Source organism: Pan paniscus, chromosome 20 (assembly GCF_029289425.2).
Source record: "Pan paniscus chromosome 20, NHGRI_mPanPan1-v2.0_pri, whole genome shotgun sequence".
Classification (NCBI taxonomy): Eukaryota; Metazoa; Chordata; class Mammalia; order Primates; family Hominidae; genus Pan; species Pan paniscus.
The window spans coordinates 38,645,728-38,661,412 of record NC_073269.2 but is presented as its reverse complement, the minus strand read 5'-3'; the positions used below and the strand labels follow the sequence as shown (position 1 = coordinate 38,661,412).

At 49.5% G+C, this 15,685-nt stretch overlaps 2 protein-coding genes across 8 annotated transcripts in view; one reads left to right on the top strand and one right to left on the bottom strand.

Annotated features, from left to right (window-relative positions):
* Positions 1–6,534: 6,534 nt before the first annotated feature.
* RGS9BP (regulator of G protein signaling 9 binding protein) lies at positions 6,535–13,133 on the bottom strand. The gene has a single exon (XM_055104316.2). It carries the CDS (start codon positions 13,120–13,122, stop codon positions 12,415–12,417), a length of 708 nt encoding a protein of 235 aa, XP_054960291.2. The 5' UTR covers positions 13,123–13,133; the 3' UTR covers positions 6,535–12,414.
* Positions 13,134–14,164: 1,031 nt separating this feature from the next.
* Positions 14,165–15,685, top strand: part of ANKRD27 (ankyrin repeat domain 27) — a 77,670-nt gene continuing 76,149 nt past the window's right edge. For 5 of the 7 annotated variants that reach the window (XM_008969263.5, XM_063599539.1, XM_034946770.3 and 2 more), the window contains exon 1: positions 14,165–14,315. The gene's annotated coding sequence lies outside the window, so the exon portion shown is untranslated. The remainder of the gene's footprint in view (positions 14,316–15,685) is intronic. The other 2 variants (XM_034946771.3, XM_055104315.2) reach the window with 1 other exon arrangement.

Sequence of the window (15,685 nt, the reverse complement as noted above, 5' to 3'; positions counted from 1 at the left end):
ATATGTTATTTACTTAATGCTGTTAACAAATTAGTCAAAAACTTGGTGGATTAAATCAATAAACACTTATTGTCCAGGCATGGTGGGTAATGTCTGTAACCCTAACACTCAGGGAGGGCGAGGCGGGAGGATAACTTGAGGCCAGGAATTCAAGACCAGCCTGGGAAACACAGTGAGACCCCTCCTCTTAAAAGAAAATTCGTGGGGAGGTGCAGTGGCTCACGCCTATAATCACAGCACTTTGGGAGGCCAAGGTGGGCGGATCACAGGTCAGGAGATCGAGACCATCCTGGCTAACACGGTGAAACCCCATCTCTACTAAAAATACAAAAAAATTAGCCGGGTGTGGTGGCAGGCGCCTGTAGTCCCAGCTACTCAGGAGGCTGAGGCAGGAGAATGGCGAGAACCCGGGAGGCAGAGCTTGCAGTGAGCTGAGATTGCGCCACTGCACTCCAGCCTGGGTGACAGAGTGAGACTCCGTCTCAAAAAAAAAAAAAGAAAAAGAAAATTAGCTGGGTGTGGTATCACATGCCTGTAGTCCCAGCTACTCAAGAGGCTGAGATGGGAGGATCGCTTGGGCCCAGGAGTTGGAGGCTGCAGTGAGCCATGATCACGCCACTGCACTCCGACCTGGGTGACAGAGCAAGACTCTGCCTCAAAAGAAAAAAAAAGATGGGGCACAGTGGCTCACACCTGTAATCCCAGCACTTTGGGAGGCCGAGGTGGGTGGATCACCTGAGGTCACAAGTTTGAGGCCAGCCTGGCTAACATGGTGAGACCCCGTCTCTACTAAAAATACAAAAAATAAAAATAAAAATTAGCTGGGTGTGGTGGTGGGTGCCTGTAATCCCAGCTACTCGGGAGGCTGAGGCAGGAGAATCGCTTGAACCCGGGAGGCAGAGGTTGCAGTGAGCTGAGATAGTGCTACTGCACTGCAGCCTAGGTGAGAGAGCAAGACTCTGTTTCAAAATCAAAAGCAAAACAAAACAAAAAAAACAAGAAAAACAAACAAAAAACAATGGACATTGATTATCCCACCTTTTCTGTTGATCAGGGATTAGGGACCACCTCCATGTGGTGATCCTAACTCAGTATCTCCCATGAGGCTGTGATCAGCATGTCAGCCAGGACTTGTCCAGCACTGGGAGATCCACTTCCTCAATGGCTCACTCACATGGCTGTTGGCAGGGGGCCTAGTTCCTTACCGCATGGATCTTTCCATAGGGTTGCTTCAATGTCTTCAGGACTTGGTGGGTAAACTTCCCCCAGAAAGAATGATCCATGAGAGAGGAAGAAGCCATGATGCCTTTTATGACTTAGCCTCAAAAGTTACACTTCAGGCTGGGCACAGTGGCTCATACCTGGCAATCCCAGAACTTTGGGAGGCCAAGATGTGTGGATCACCTGAGGTCAGGAGTTGAGCCCAGCCTGGTCAACAGGGTGAAACCCCGTCTCTACTAAAAATACAAAAATTAGCTGGGTATGGTGGCACAGAAGAATTGCTTGAACCCAGGTGGCAGAGGTTGCAGTGAGCCAAGATCATACCACTGCACTCCATCCTGGGCGACAGACTTAGACTCCAGCTCAAAAAAAAAAAAAAAAAGAAAAGAAAAGAAAAGAAAAAAGAAAAAAAACCTTTTTAAAAATCATTCTGAGAAATTATTTTTAGGTGGTTATTCATTTTTTTTTTTTTTTTTTTGAGACAGGGTCTCACTCTGCGGCCCAGGTGCAGTGATGTTATCACAGCTGACCAGAGCCTGGACACCCCCAGGCTCAAGTGGTCCTCCCACCTCAGCCTCCTGAGGAAGCTGGGACTACAGCACCACAACGGGCTAATTTTTGTATGTTTTGTAGAGATAAGGTTTTGCTTTGTTGCCCAGGCTGGTGTTGAACTCCTGGGCTCAACCAATCCACTTGCCTCGGCCTTGCAAAGTGCTGGAATTACAGACATGAGCTAACGCAGCAACATGAGCCTTTATTTTTATTTTATTTTTTTGAGGAGTCTTGCTCCTGTTGCCCAGGCTAGAGTGCAGTGGCATGATCTCGGCTCACTGCAACCTCCGCCTCCTGGGTTCAAGCGATTCTCCTGCCTCAGCCTCCCAAGTAGCTGGGATTACAGGTGCCTGCCACCGCATCTGGCTAATTTTTATATTTCTAGTAGAGACAGGGTTGCACCATCTTGGCCAGGCTGGTCTTGAACTCCTGACCTCGTGTGATCCACCCACCTTGGCCTCCCAAAGTGCTGGGATTACAGGCCTGAGCCACTGTGCCCGGCATTTTTTTTTTTTTTTTTTAAAACAGGGTCTCACTCATTCTGTCACCCCAGGCTGGAGTGCAGTGGCATGATCTTGGGGAAGGCTGGTCACCCCACCCTAATCTTATCATGCAAATGGGCTTTCCAGTTGATTGGTGTCATCTTGTCTGCTTCTTACAGTACATGTGGCCGACAAAGAGAAGGGAAGATGGAGCCACCATCTTCAACAGGAGTGGCACAACTGTCGGATCTATGTCTGCAGCTGGATTTTACAGGCTGCTCTTCGTTAGAAAGGGAAACTTTACGGAGGACTTCCATGCCTTCACTATCTGCCTAAGTAAATTCTTCTTAACTCCTGTACCAGTCTCAGCCTCATTTTGTCCAGCCCCTATACAAGATGGAGTTGCTCTGGTTCAAACGCCTGACACAACCTTGCTCCAAAATAAACATGGGGGATGTATGTTACCTATATGTTTACCCATTGCACATGTGGTCAACCCCCCCATAAATATGTACAGCTTTCCCCAAAAACCTGCTGAATATGACTTTCTTGTGTAATACAGACCCTGGGATGCATAAAACCCAACCTGCCCTTTCCCTCTTTGAAGAGAGAGACCTTTACAAACTGATATCCCATGGTGTTTTGGATGAGAACTACAAAGTGACATGGGGGAGCTTTTTAGGGGTGATGGAAATGTTCTATATCTTCTTGGCTGTAGTAGTGTTTACATTATTGGTACATTATTGCACATCTTTAGAGTGAATTTAACTGTGTTTACTTTTTTTTTTTTTAGACAGAGTCTCACTCTGTCGCTCAGGCTGGAGTGCAGTGGTGCAATCTCAGCTCACTGCAACCTCTGCCTCCCTGGTTCAAGTGATTCTTGTGCCTCAGCCTCCCTAGTAGGTGGGACTACAGGCGTGCACCACCACACCAGGCTAATTTTTGTATTTTTAGTGGAGACGGGGTTTCACTGTGTTGGCCAGGCTGATCTCAAACTCCTGACCTCAGGTGATCCACCTGCCTCAGCCTCCCAAAGTGCTGGGATTACAGGCGTGAGCCACCACAACTGGCCTGTATTTACTTTTGTTTTGTTTGTTTTTGAGATGGAGTTTTGCTCTGTCGCCCAGGCTGGAGTGCAGTGGCATGATCTCAACTCACTGCAAGCTCTGCCTCCCAGGTTCAAGTGATTCTCCTGCCTCAGCCTCCCAGGTAGCTGGGATTCCAATTTAAACAACAGAATAATATTTTCTAGATGACAAAATTATTCAAAATTTTATCGTAAGAACAATATAATCTCATTCCGGAAAAATACTGAAAAACACCATTCATAAGCCTACCACTTTGTTAATATTAATATATATTAATAATATTTTTATTTCTTTACTTCCCTGTAGATCTTTCCATATGCCTAATATGTACATACAAGCAGGGGACACTCAACTTTGCTTTCTGGTACTAGCATATTAAAAGTACTCTTTAAATATATGTATTTTTGAAACAGAGTCTCACTCTGTCGTCCAGGCTGGAGCGCAGTGGTGTGATCTCGGCTCACTGTAACCTCTGTTGCCTGGCTTCAAGTGATTCTTCTGCCTCAGCCTCCCAAGTAGCTGGGATTATAGATGCATGCCACCACGCCCGGCTAATTTTTGTATTTTTAGTAAAGATGGGGTTTCACCATGTTGGCCAGGCTGGTCTCGAACTGCTGACCTCAAGTGATCTGCCCACCTCAGCCTCCCAAAGTGCTGGGAATTACAGGTGTGAGCCACTGCACCTGGCCAGAAGTACTCTTTAAATCCTTTTGACAACAGGAGCTCTTATTTGGCTTATTTACATTGGTCTTAATAAGCCTTAAAGTTTAAAAATTCTCGAGCCAGTGCGGTGGTTCACATCTGTACTCCCAGCACTTTGGGGGGACCAAAGCAGGCAGATCACTTGAGATCAGGAGTTTGAGACCAGCCTGGCCAACATGGTGAAACCCCATCTCTAGCAAATACAAAAATTATCTGGGCATGGTGGCATGCACCTGTAATCCCAGCTAGTCTGGAGGCTGAGGCATGGGAATGTTGAACCCGGGAGGTGGAGGCTGTAGTGAGCTGAGATCACACCACTGCACTCCAGCCTGGGTTGACAGAGCAAGGCTCTGTCTCAAAAAAAAAAAAAATTCTCAAACACCAAAGAACAAGTATGCCCAAGATCTCATGGTACTGCGATAAAAACATCCAGAATCTCTTCTATGGAATTAGATGAAAAATAAGTGAGAAAAACATCTTTCCAGATATTATTCATCTTGTCCTCATGGAGAGAAGACTGCAACATGACCTTTGGTCAGTTCCTAACAGCCAGAAAAAACAATATTTGAAATATGACTTTGATCTGTGTTGACCATAGCCAAAGATCTTTCATATGGAGACCTATCTTCTTGGATTGCATCCTGCATTAAAATCTGAGTATAATCATATTGTGGGCTGGGCTGGGCAGGGTGGCTCACACCTGTCATCCCAGCACTTTGGGAGGCTGAAGCAGGCAGGCAGATTGCTTGAGCCCAGGAGTTTGAGAACAGCCTGGGCAACATAGTGAGACCCTGTCTCTACTAGAAATATAAAAATTAGCCGGGCATGGTGGCACCACATGTGTAGTCCCAGCTACTCAGGAGGTTGAAGTAAGAGAATCACCTAAGCCCAGGAAGTAGAGGCTGTAGTGAGGCGTGATCGTGCCACCACACTTCAGTGTGGGCAGTGGGAGTGAGACTGTCTCAGAAAAAAAAATCACATTGCAGAAAAGCACTTGGAAATTTATAATCCTGAACATCTTCTTATGTAATGAAATCTGTGAAGGGTAAATACATTGATCAGGATGTTCACTCCCACTCAAATATCAAAAATTAAGAATATATATATTTTTAAAAGGCCAGGTGCAGTGGCTTACGCCTGTAATCCCAACACTCTGGGAGGCTGAGGCGGGTGGATCACCTGAGTTCAGGAGCTTGAGACCAGCCTGGCCAACATGGTGAAACTCCATCTCTACTAAAAACACAAAAAATTAGCTGGGCGTGGTGGCAGATGCCTGTAATCCCAGCTACTTGGGAAGTTGAGGCAGGAGAATTGCTTGAACTCAGGAGGCAGAGATTGCAGTGAGCTGAGATCATGCCATTGCACTCCAGCCTGGGAAACAAGAATGAAACTCCATCTCAAAGGAAAAAAAAAGAGGCCAGGTGTGGTGGCTCATCCTTGAACCCAGGAGGTGGAGGTTGCAGTGAGCCACGATTTCACCACTGCACTCCAGCCCGGGTGACAGCGTGAGGCTCCGTCTCAAAAAAAAAAAATCACAAGTTGAGACTGGGCACAGTGGCTCCTACCTGTAATCCCAGCACTTTGGTGGAGGATCACGTGAGGCCAGGAGTTTGAGACCAGCTTGGGCTACATAGCAAGGCCCTGTTTCTTTTTTTTTTTTAATTTTATTTTTATTTAACTTTTTTCCCTATTATTTATTTTTCGTTCTTTTAAATCACAAGTTGATGTCTGAATCATTGGAAGGTGCCTTTTCCCACTGTTATTATTTTTAATTATGGCATGCTATCCTTAATTTTTTAAATTAATAGACCTTCTAGTTTGAGACATCATTCAAAAAGTAGACAAAGCCAGGCATGGTAGGGCATGCGCCTATAGTCCCAGCTACTAAGGAGGCTGAGGCAGGAGGATCGCTTGAGCCTGGGAGCTCAACAATGCAGTGGCCTATGATCACACCATGCACTCCATCCTGGGCAACAGAGCCAGACCATGTCTCCGAAGATGAATAAATGAATAAAACAAAATACAAAATTTCTAAAAATAAAATCAAAGAGTAGACAGGAAGTCCTGAATTCCATCCACCTTAGATCTGATACCACATACAAAATCAAGCTAGGCTGTGCTCATGTTTCCCAGTGGTAAAGCAGCTCATGCAGTTCTAAGGCTACCAAGTTACTTATGGGATAGGATTCTCCCAGCCTCCAAGACAAATGACAGAGCTTCCTATCTACTGTTTCCCAGGCTCTGATGTTCAGGTGGCCTGGATTGCTGGGTAAAACAGACTGTTTTAATAATCAGTGGGCTTTCTTAGACTCCGACTTAGAGCCTGAATTTAAATTCCTAATCTAATTTAAATACTACCAATAAGTAGCATTTACACACATTTGCTTTTAAGCCCATACACTAATTCTGATGTGCACTGAAAGCATGATATGCTTAGTTAATTCTGATTTTGAAAATTAATTTGAAGTTTAAAGTATTATTAGTTTTTGAAACTAATATTAGACAATAACCAGCAAATGATATGATTCTATTCCATTATACACAAAAACCAACCAACTACACCAAAAAAGACAAAACAAAACCAATAAACATAGCCCTTTCTTGTTTAACTGCATTTTGTTCAATGTTTTAAGCTCTAGAAGGGGAATCTTTGAGTTAATCAGGTAGGACCCTCATTTTGCAAATGAGAGATATGAGGCACAAGTAGGTCAATGACTTACTGAGGTACTTGGAGAGCGAGGCAGTGTCCTCTGCCCATCGCAGCTGGCCAGGCCTTGCAGGAGGAGACACACCCAAAAGAAATGTAGAGGCCAGTTCTACCACATTCATTTCACGCCCTGGGGCTTGCACCCTTAAAAAGCATTCATTGCAGAACAGAGAAGTACATTTTGAACAGGAGTAGAGTAGTTAAACGTGTACCAATGTGCACATTAAAAAGCAAAATAAAATGTAGCATTGTCAGAGTCCTCATGGAAACTAGAACTCTCTTTAACCAAAACTACTTTTTAGTCATTCAGTATCACATATCTTTTATGTTGCTTACGGTAAACGTCAGGTAAATCATGATATTTATGCTTTAATTTTATTTACCAAAAATATTTTTTTCCTTATGGGATTTAAAAGCACATATTCTTAGCTTGTGCACAATAGCTCATGCCTGTAATCCCAGAACTTTGGGAGACAGAGCTGGGAGGATCACTTGAACCCAGGAGTTCAAGATAGCCTGGGCAACATAGGGAAACCCCATATCTACACAAAATTTTAAAAATAAATTAGCTGGGTGTGGTGGCATGCACCTGTAGTGCCAGCTACTCGAGAGACTAAAGTGAAAGAATCACTGGAGCCCAGGAATTCAAGGCTGCACCGAGTCATGATCTTGCCACTGTACTCCAGCCTGGGTGACAGAGCGAGACTCCGTCTCAAAAAAAAAAAAAAAAAAAAAGCAGCTAGGCGTGGTGGCTCATGCTGGTTATCCCAGCACTTTGGGAGGCCGAGGCTAGTGGATTGCTTGAGCTCAGATGTTCAAGACAAGCCTGGGCAACATGGTGAAACCCCATCTCTACAAAAAAAAAAAAAAAAAAAAAAAATTAGCTGGGCGCCTGTAATCCCAGCTACTTGGGAGGCTGAGGCAGGAGGATCACTTAAGCCCAGGAAGTGGAGGCTGCAGTGATTCAAGGTTGTGCCACTGCACTCCAGCCTGGGTGATAGAGTCAGACCTTGTCTCAAAAAAAAAGAAAAGAAAAGAAAAGAAAAGAAAAGAAAAGAAAAGAAAAGAAAAGAAAAGAAAGCATATGTTCTTAGAACACATAAAAATAATTTGCCAGGCATTTTTTTCTCCTACAAATATTATTTTTACTAATAACAAACGCCCAGATCACATTCTTCTGAAATCAAAGTTTCCACGATAAAAGCCTTGACATTCCAAGTTTTTGTCTTTTCAGTGTCAGCTAACACAGTTTGAATTTTTGTTTTTTTTTCCTACACTTGTATCATAGTTTAAGGTCATACTAAATGTTCACAGAAAATTAATGACTTATGCATCAAACATCTCAATTTAATCAGGCTTCTATTAGAAAGCAATCTCTTGCATTATATATAAAAATAAGAGCAGAGATGCTAGTTAGAGAGCAGCCTATTGCACAAGGCAGAAAGTGATTTTGCTTGTCGTATAGCAAAAGTTCTATTAGGCAATGTCATAACTCCAAATAATACCAAATACCCCTAATACTTAAAATTTTCAAACTCAAAGAGCTGTTTACGTTAATAGGTCCAACAGGGTGAGTATATTTATTGTAATTCAGCTTTTTTTTTTGCAATATTTTATCAGTAATTTCAGTGAGCAGAAGACCTTCAGAATCAAGTACACATCTGATCCACATATAACTAAATACCCAAAGATCAGCCAAATGGGTAGAAAGAGTGACAACAACAAAAACTTGTTTATCCTGCCGGGCATGATGGTGCAAGCTTGTAGTCCCAGCAATTCAGGAGGCTGAGGAAGGAGGATCGCTTGGGCCCAGGAGTTTGAAGTTGCAATGAGCTACAATTGCACCACTGCACTCCAGCCTGGGTGACAGATTGAGACCCTGTCTCAAAAAGAAAAACCTTGTTTTTCCCACTGCCCTCAGTGAAACACACATCTGATGGGTTGTTTCAACAATAGGTTCTGCTAAACCATTTTTTTAAAAAAAATTCATAACCCAAAACACCTTGATAAGAACAAAGGTTCCCAGTCTTAGAAACAGTAGAATACCTTTAGGACTTCATTTTTAGATACATTTTCTTTTCTTTCTTTTTTTTTTTGAGACAGAGTCTTGCTCTGTTGCCCAGGCTGGAGTGCAGTGGCACAATCTTGCTCATTGCAACCTCCACCTCCTGCATTCAAGCGACTCTCTTGCCTTAACCTCCTGAGTAGCTGGGACTATAGGCATGTGCCACCATGCCTGGCTAATTTTTATATTTTTTAGTAGAGATCGGGTTTCGCTGTGTTGGCCAGGCTGGTCTCGAACTCCTGGCCTCAGGTGATCCACCTGCCTCAGCTTCCCAAAGTGCTGGGATTACAGGCTTGAGCCACTGTGCTGGCCTAGGTATATTTTCCAACACAGGGTAATGAAATGTCCCAGCCTTCTCTTGCCAGAGATGAGACTCTGGGGAAGGTAACGAGAGAGTCCATATATGGGAGGAGTGGCTTAAAAACGTTCTATGTCATTTTCAAAGGCACTCTGGGCAACCAGGTGCAAAAGAATTTGAAGTGGCCCCTATTCAGATTCACCCACACTGGGTGAAGCAAGAGGTTCTTGTTATTAGTAATTGTCAGCTAAGCATGGTGGTTCACGCCTATAAATCTCAGGGTTTTGGGAGGCTGAAGTGGGAGGACTGCTTGAGCCCAGGAGTTTGAGACCAGCCTGGGCAACATAGTGAAGGCTCCATTTGTACAAGAACTAAAAAATAAAAATATTTAAAAAATTTGCAGGGTGTGATGGTGCACGCCTGTAGTCCCAGACAGGAGGCTGAGACAGGAGGATCTCTCAAGCACAAGAGTTTGAGGCTTCAGTGAGCTATGATTGTGCCACTGTACTCTAGCCTCGGTAACATAGAGAGACCCAGTATCTAAAAAAAAAAAAGAAAAAAGTAATTGCAAAACATTTAATCAGCTTAAGACCTTGTGGGTCTTTTAAAAGCATGATCACAGACACAAACACAGATCCCACATTTGCCCTATCTGAGCTGCTGGAATCTCTTGGTCCTCCTGAGGAATAGTGGGGGTTTGGGGGGAGAGTGAATCTTAAGTCTGGGTGTCCTGACAGCATCCCTTCTGCTATCCACCTCTGCCCCTTGGTCCTCCAAGCTGCCCATGTGAAAAATGGCCAATTCCTTTCCCCTGGTCACCCCTGTTCTCACTTCTGGGGTAAAAAAGAATTAAAAAAAAAATCCTGGTCAGTTTTCAGCCAAAGTCTCTGGAATTTATTGCAAATTACCTTTAGAAAGTTAAATGTGGCCCGGCGAGGTGGCTCACGCCTGTAATCCCAGCACTTTGGGAGGCTGAGGTGGGCAGATCACCTGAGTTCAGGAGTTCAAGACCAGCCTGGCCAACATAGTGAAACCCCATCTCTACCAAAAATACAAAAATTAGCCGGGCATGGTGGCAATCGCCTGTAATCCCAGCTACTCGGGAGGCTGAGGCAGGAGAACTGCTTGAACCCAGGAGGCAGAGGTTGCAGTGAGCCCAGATCACGCCACTGCACTCCAGTCTGGGCAACAAGAGTAAAATTCCATCTCAAAAAAAAAAAAAAGAAAAAAAAAAGAAAAAAAAGTTAAATGCATCTGTTTTTACAGCCTAACTTACCCAAGAATGGGACAGAGCTCTCTCTGGACCACAGGCAGGATTTGGTAGCACTGCTCAGGCAGATGTCATCCTGGGACCAAGGACCAAGCATTTTCTTACTTGTTGATCAAAAGAATTAAAGGCCACTTAACATTCTGTCATTTACACCTGTGTGGCTACTCAAGAATATAGATTTTATTTTGCAGTGAAATTGTAGAAAAAAATAAAGAATATTGATTTTAGACTGAGCATAGTAGCTTATGCCTGTAGTCCCAGTACTTTGGGAGGCCTAGGTGGGAGGACCACTTGAGGCCAGGAGTTTGAGACCAGCCTGGGCAACATAGCCCAACTCTGTCTCTACAAAAAATTAGTTGAGTGCCGTGATGCACACCTTTAGTCCCAGCTACTTGGGAGGGTAAGGTGGGAGGAGAGCTTGAGCCCAGGAGTTCAAGGCTGTGGTTTGCTGATTGCGCCCCTGCACTCCAGCCTGGGCGACACCACAAGATCCTATCTCTAAAGAAAAATAAAAATAAATAAATAAATTAACTGCCTTAAAAACATTAGCCAGGTGTGGTGGCACACACCTGTAGTTTCAGCTACTCAGGAGGCTGAGGTAGGAGGATAGTTTGAGCCCGAGATTTGGAGGCTGCAGTGAGCCACAATCACACCATTGCACTCCAGCCTGGGTGACAGAGGGGGACCCTGTCTCAAAAAAGAAAAAAGTCGGCGGGGGGGGGAAGACTATCAACTTCAGAAGTAGATGCAATATATATTTAGTAATCTAAGTATCTACATAAAGATACTATGTTTGACTCATTGGCAGGTATGAGTTCATGGCCCAGCGTTCTTTATTAAAATAGCAGCTTTCATAGTACACGCTGTGGTTACGTCATTTTTCTTTCAGAGGATTATTACCTTTTAAAAGCTTCTTAAAAAGCTTCTTAAATCCCAAGTTAAAGCTGTTACATTCTAACCCAGTCTCAGAGCTGATTGGCTCAAAACCTCTGTGGGCCAGTAATGCCACATTACCCCGGAGGGGCGGGCAGCGCGGGGGTCAGAGAGCTGCCAAAGCCAGCCCTCCTAGTGGCCAGCACGCACATTCCAGGGGATAAATAGGATTAAGTGCTCTAAAGAGGATTCCCAGCCCTCCTGCAAAGGAGGTTCAAACACTCTGGTCTAGTTCTGAACAAAAATAAGCCCCAGAGAAGGAGAAAGTGCCTGTTTAAACACCAGGTGGCCCTACCCCAAGCCTCTGCTCTTCCTCTTACCCCCATCTCCGGGTGGCTGGGGAGAGCCCTTTTCCGCAGGCAAGTGTGCGCACTGGATCCAAGTCCGTGAGAGTAGGTTCAACCCACCCTCTTTGGTTTCCTAAATAGGGTCAGCCTCTGAGCGGCAGTGGGAGGTCATGACCTCAAATCTCTTCTAGCTGCTCTTGGGGACGAATGGATAAACTCTGCTAGGAAGCGCTGTAGCGCGTCTTAGAGAAAGCCCTTTGTATGAACTGCTCTCAGGACACTCTCCTAAATTTAGGCCCTGAAAGATTAAGGTAATAAAAGCTGCTGACATTTGATTGCAATTTTTCTTGTCCGGGAAACAGACCAACCACATAGAACCAAACAGCGTCCCTCTCCAAACTTCACTCCACCCCACCCACCTTTTCAAACTGTCCCACGCGGAGAGGGGGCGACGCTGGCAGGGGTGGGCACCGAACTCGGACTCCCTGTAAAGACGCCCCGACAGCACATGTGTTAACTCATTAACTCGGAGGGATCTAGGGTCACTGTGACGGTTTTCTATTAATAGGGAATAAAGCTCCGGCAGACGTTAGCGGTAATGCCCTGACGGCCGGCGCAAAGTTAACTCCTCCCGGGCCAGCAAGAGGAAACCGTGTCCTGCCCAGGCAGATGTGCACTGGAAATGCGCGTGTACTCATGCACACACGGGGTTTTAGGACCACTCCCCTTGCATAGGCCAGACCCCACACCCATCCCGAGTCTTTTCTCCGGGGAGGGAGCGGCAGCAGCAGGCGGCCGTCGGGTGTCCGTCAGCTCAGCTTCGCCACGCACACGGCTAGGGCCACAGCCGCCAGCAGCACGGCGCCGAAAAGGATGGCGGCCAGGACCTTCCTGGGGTCGCAACCCCCCCCGCGCTCCTGCAAGGACACGACCGAGGAGGGGCCGGCGCTGACCGTGGACAGGAGCTCGGCGCCCGCCGCCTGCCGGGCTTGCACGGTCCAGCGGGGCACGTTGACCTTCATCTCCATGTTGTCGATCATCTCGCCCACCTGAAGGACCTCGCGCTCCAGCTCCCGCAGGTCCGCGACGTCGAAGTCGCCCTCCGCCTCGAGCCGCAGGCTGCGGGTGCTCAGCGCGCGCGCCGCCACGCCGGAGGAGGCGCCAGCCACACCTGTGCGCACCAGCGGCCGCCGCGGCGCGTGCAGCGGGAACGCGGCGCCCAGCTCCAGCGCGCGTCGCATGTCGGCTTCCAGCAGGTCCAGGCAGCCCGAGAAGGCCACCCAGAGCCGCTCGAACTCGGCGCGCTCGTCGGCGGCCAGGCTCCGGTCGCGCAGCACAGCAGTCAGCCGGGCGCAGGTGGACACCGCCAGCTCCTGCGCCTTCTGGCGCGTCTTTTGCAGCTCCTGCCGCAGGTTCTGCGAGTCCGCCGAGCCACCGACGGTCAGCACCAGGTGGTGGTAGCACGCAGTCGTCTTGTTGAGCCCGTCCAGCAGCGCCTTGCACTCCTCCCTTGCCATCGCGGTGGGCTCCGCCTGGGCCCGGCCGCCTGCGCCCGTTAGCCTCCCCCTCAGCGCGGCAGGACGTGGCTAACCCCCATCCCGGCCTTGGGCCGCGCGGCACGAATGCTCTTCATGGTCCGTGACTCGCTCGGCGCTACCGCCAACGTCCACGGAGCCCGCCCGGGACCCTCGACGTGCGCCTCTGCGGACGGGGCGCGGAGAGGGAGCCCCGTTAGCGGTCCCCCGCTCCCTCGTCCATCCTCCCCAGGCGCACTCCGAGTCACACGTCGTGTCTCTGCGCCGCCCTGGCCTCCACGGTGGCTCCCTGCGAAGCTGAGGGTGCGGTCCCCATCCTCCGTGGGTGCCAACTCCGGGGCAAGCAGGCTGCAGAGCCGCGCGCTCCGCCTTAGGCGCTGCCAAGGGCGGCCGGGTAGGGTTTCCTAGGACCCGCCCACCCCGCTCGTCCCGGCCGGAGCTGCCACCCCCTGGATCAGTGGTAGGCGGGGCTCCACGCGGGGAGGTCACGTGTGGGTGGCCCATCCCTCCTTCCCCTTCGCCCCATCCGAGTTCTGGAATGTTAGCGCTCGGGAGATCCAACCCGTTCTATTTTACGGATGGGGAAACTGAGGCCCAGGTAAAAAGCGGACCAGGCTCCCGCGGAGTTTTTGCCTGTGATGGGACTAGAACCCAGCTATACTGACTCCCGGACCCTGTCGGCGACAGGACGTGGGGTGCCTCGCAGGACTGGGCACCTCCGTGCCCCAAAGCGAGCAGTGACTGGCAATCCGAGGGGCTGGGCGCTGCTGGGATCAGGTGTCCCTGCCGCGTTGCGCTCACGTTGGTCGGTGCTTCCAAGCGCTAACCCCACCTCTAGTGTCAGCCCGGCTCCTAGCCCCGCCCCTCACGTTATGGGCACGCGCAGTTGCGGGCGCGGGGCGGGGCCAGCTGGAGTAGGACGCGCAGGGAGCCGCCTGAGCCCCGCCCCCGGCTGGGCTGGACTCCATGATTGCTCTGCTCACACGTCACTCTGGGAAACGACGGTTTCTCATTGGGTCAGCTGTGGCGCGGCTCCGCCCCACGGCGGAGTAAGGGGTGGGCTGTAGGGCCTGATCGCCGCGCGAGGGTGGTGGGCATCGAGGTCCCAGCAGCGGACGAGGGAGGTGCCGCGGTCGCCCAGGATGGGCTGGGAATGAAGCGATGTAGCCTTTTAAGTAAGTGTCCTCGCGCTGGCCTCCTCCTGCGCCTCCCCTCCCGCGGGATGGCTGCGCCTCGGGGCGCGGCGGCCGGGCGGGGCCCGGAGAGTGAGGGGGGAGGGGCTCCCTGCTCTCCGGAGTCCGCTCCCGGGTCCGCCAGGGGGCCCCGCGCCGCCCCAGCCCCCGCGTCCCCAGGTGGGTGCCCGGTGCGCAGCCGGCGCGCCCTGCCCACTCCGCCCCTCGGGTCTGGAGGAGAGGGAGCGGTCGGCGCGGAGAATGCACCCTCCGAGCCCCGCTGCGTCGACACCGGCGGGTGTGGCCGGGGTCCCGGGTCCGGCGGTTCGGATCTGGCGCGGCGCGGGGCGGTCGCCGCGCGGTTTCCCGGAGGCCTAGGGGCTGCTGGAGGGGAGGCGGCGGGTGGGGGTCCGAGGCGCGCGCAGCGGTTGTGGTTTCCGGGGGGTGATGAGGCCGCGGAGCGGGGAATCCCTGGCTGCCGGCCTCTCGCGGGGCGGGGTCTCTGCGTTTCCACAGGTAAAGATTGTTAAAGGAAAACTCTTAAGCACCGAGAGATGTTCCGGATTCTGAGTCTGTTCCGTCTTGTGGTTGAAAATGGACTGCCCAGGAGCACACGAACCACGCGGTGCCCCCTTGGCTGCCCCACGAGGTGCAGGGGACGTGGGCACTCGCGACCTGTGCTGGGCGAGGGAGCAAGGGACGGGTCTTCGCTGAGGATTTAGAGCATGCAGGGAACGAGGGCTGCTGGCAGTGCTGGAGGGACTGTGAGGCTGCAGAGAGCTCGGATTTTACAAGTTGATGGGTTTCATGGATAGAGGCCCCTATTTTGATTAAAAAATGCACTCTTCCCACTGGCCGAAGAGTAGAGCAGTGGATATTTTTTTTTCTTTTCTTTCTTTTCGTTTTTTTCTTTTTGAGACAGGGTCTGGCTCTGTTGGCCAGTCTGGAGTGCAGTGATGCCATCATAGCTCATTGCAGCCTCAAACTCCTGGACTCAAGCAATCCTTTCACCCCAGTCTCTGTAGTAGCTGGGACTACAGGCGCATGCCACTATGCACGGCTAATTCTTAATTTTTTTTTTTTTTTTTTGTAGAGATGGAGTCTAGCAGGTTGCCTAGGCTGGTCTTGAACTCCTGGACTCAAGCCATGCTCTCGTCTTGGCCTCCCAAGGTGCTGGGATTACAGGCACTAGCCACCACATTTTGCTGAGCAGTAGCTATTACGTTTCGAGATCAGCCTGGCATGAGGACTGGTGTTGAGGTGGCCTGAGGGTCCGGTGTACTGAGCCCCGGGGCCTGCTGTCACCCAGGGGTCCGTCCTTTAACTGGGTGAGCAGTAGGCTGGGTGTTTGCTGCCAGGGCTTGGGTACTCCT

What these genes read in the sequence shown, in the direction of transcription:
- RGS9BP (XM_055104316.2), bottom strand. Translation starts at nt 13,122, where the DNA reads ATGGCAAGGGAGGAGTGCAAGGCGCTGCTGGACGGGCTCAACAAGACG.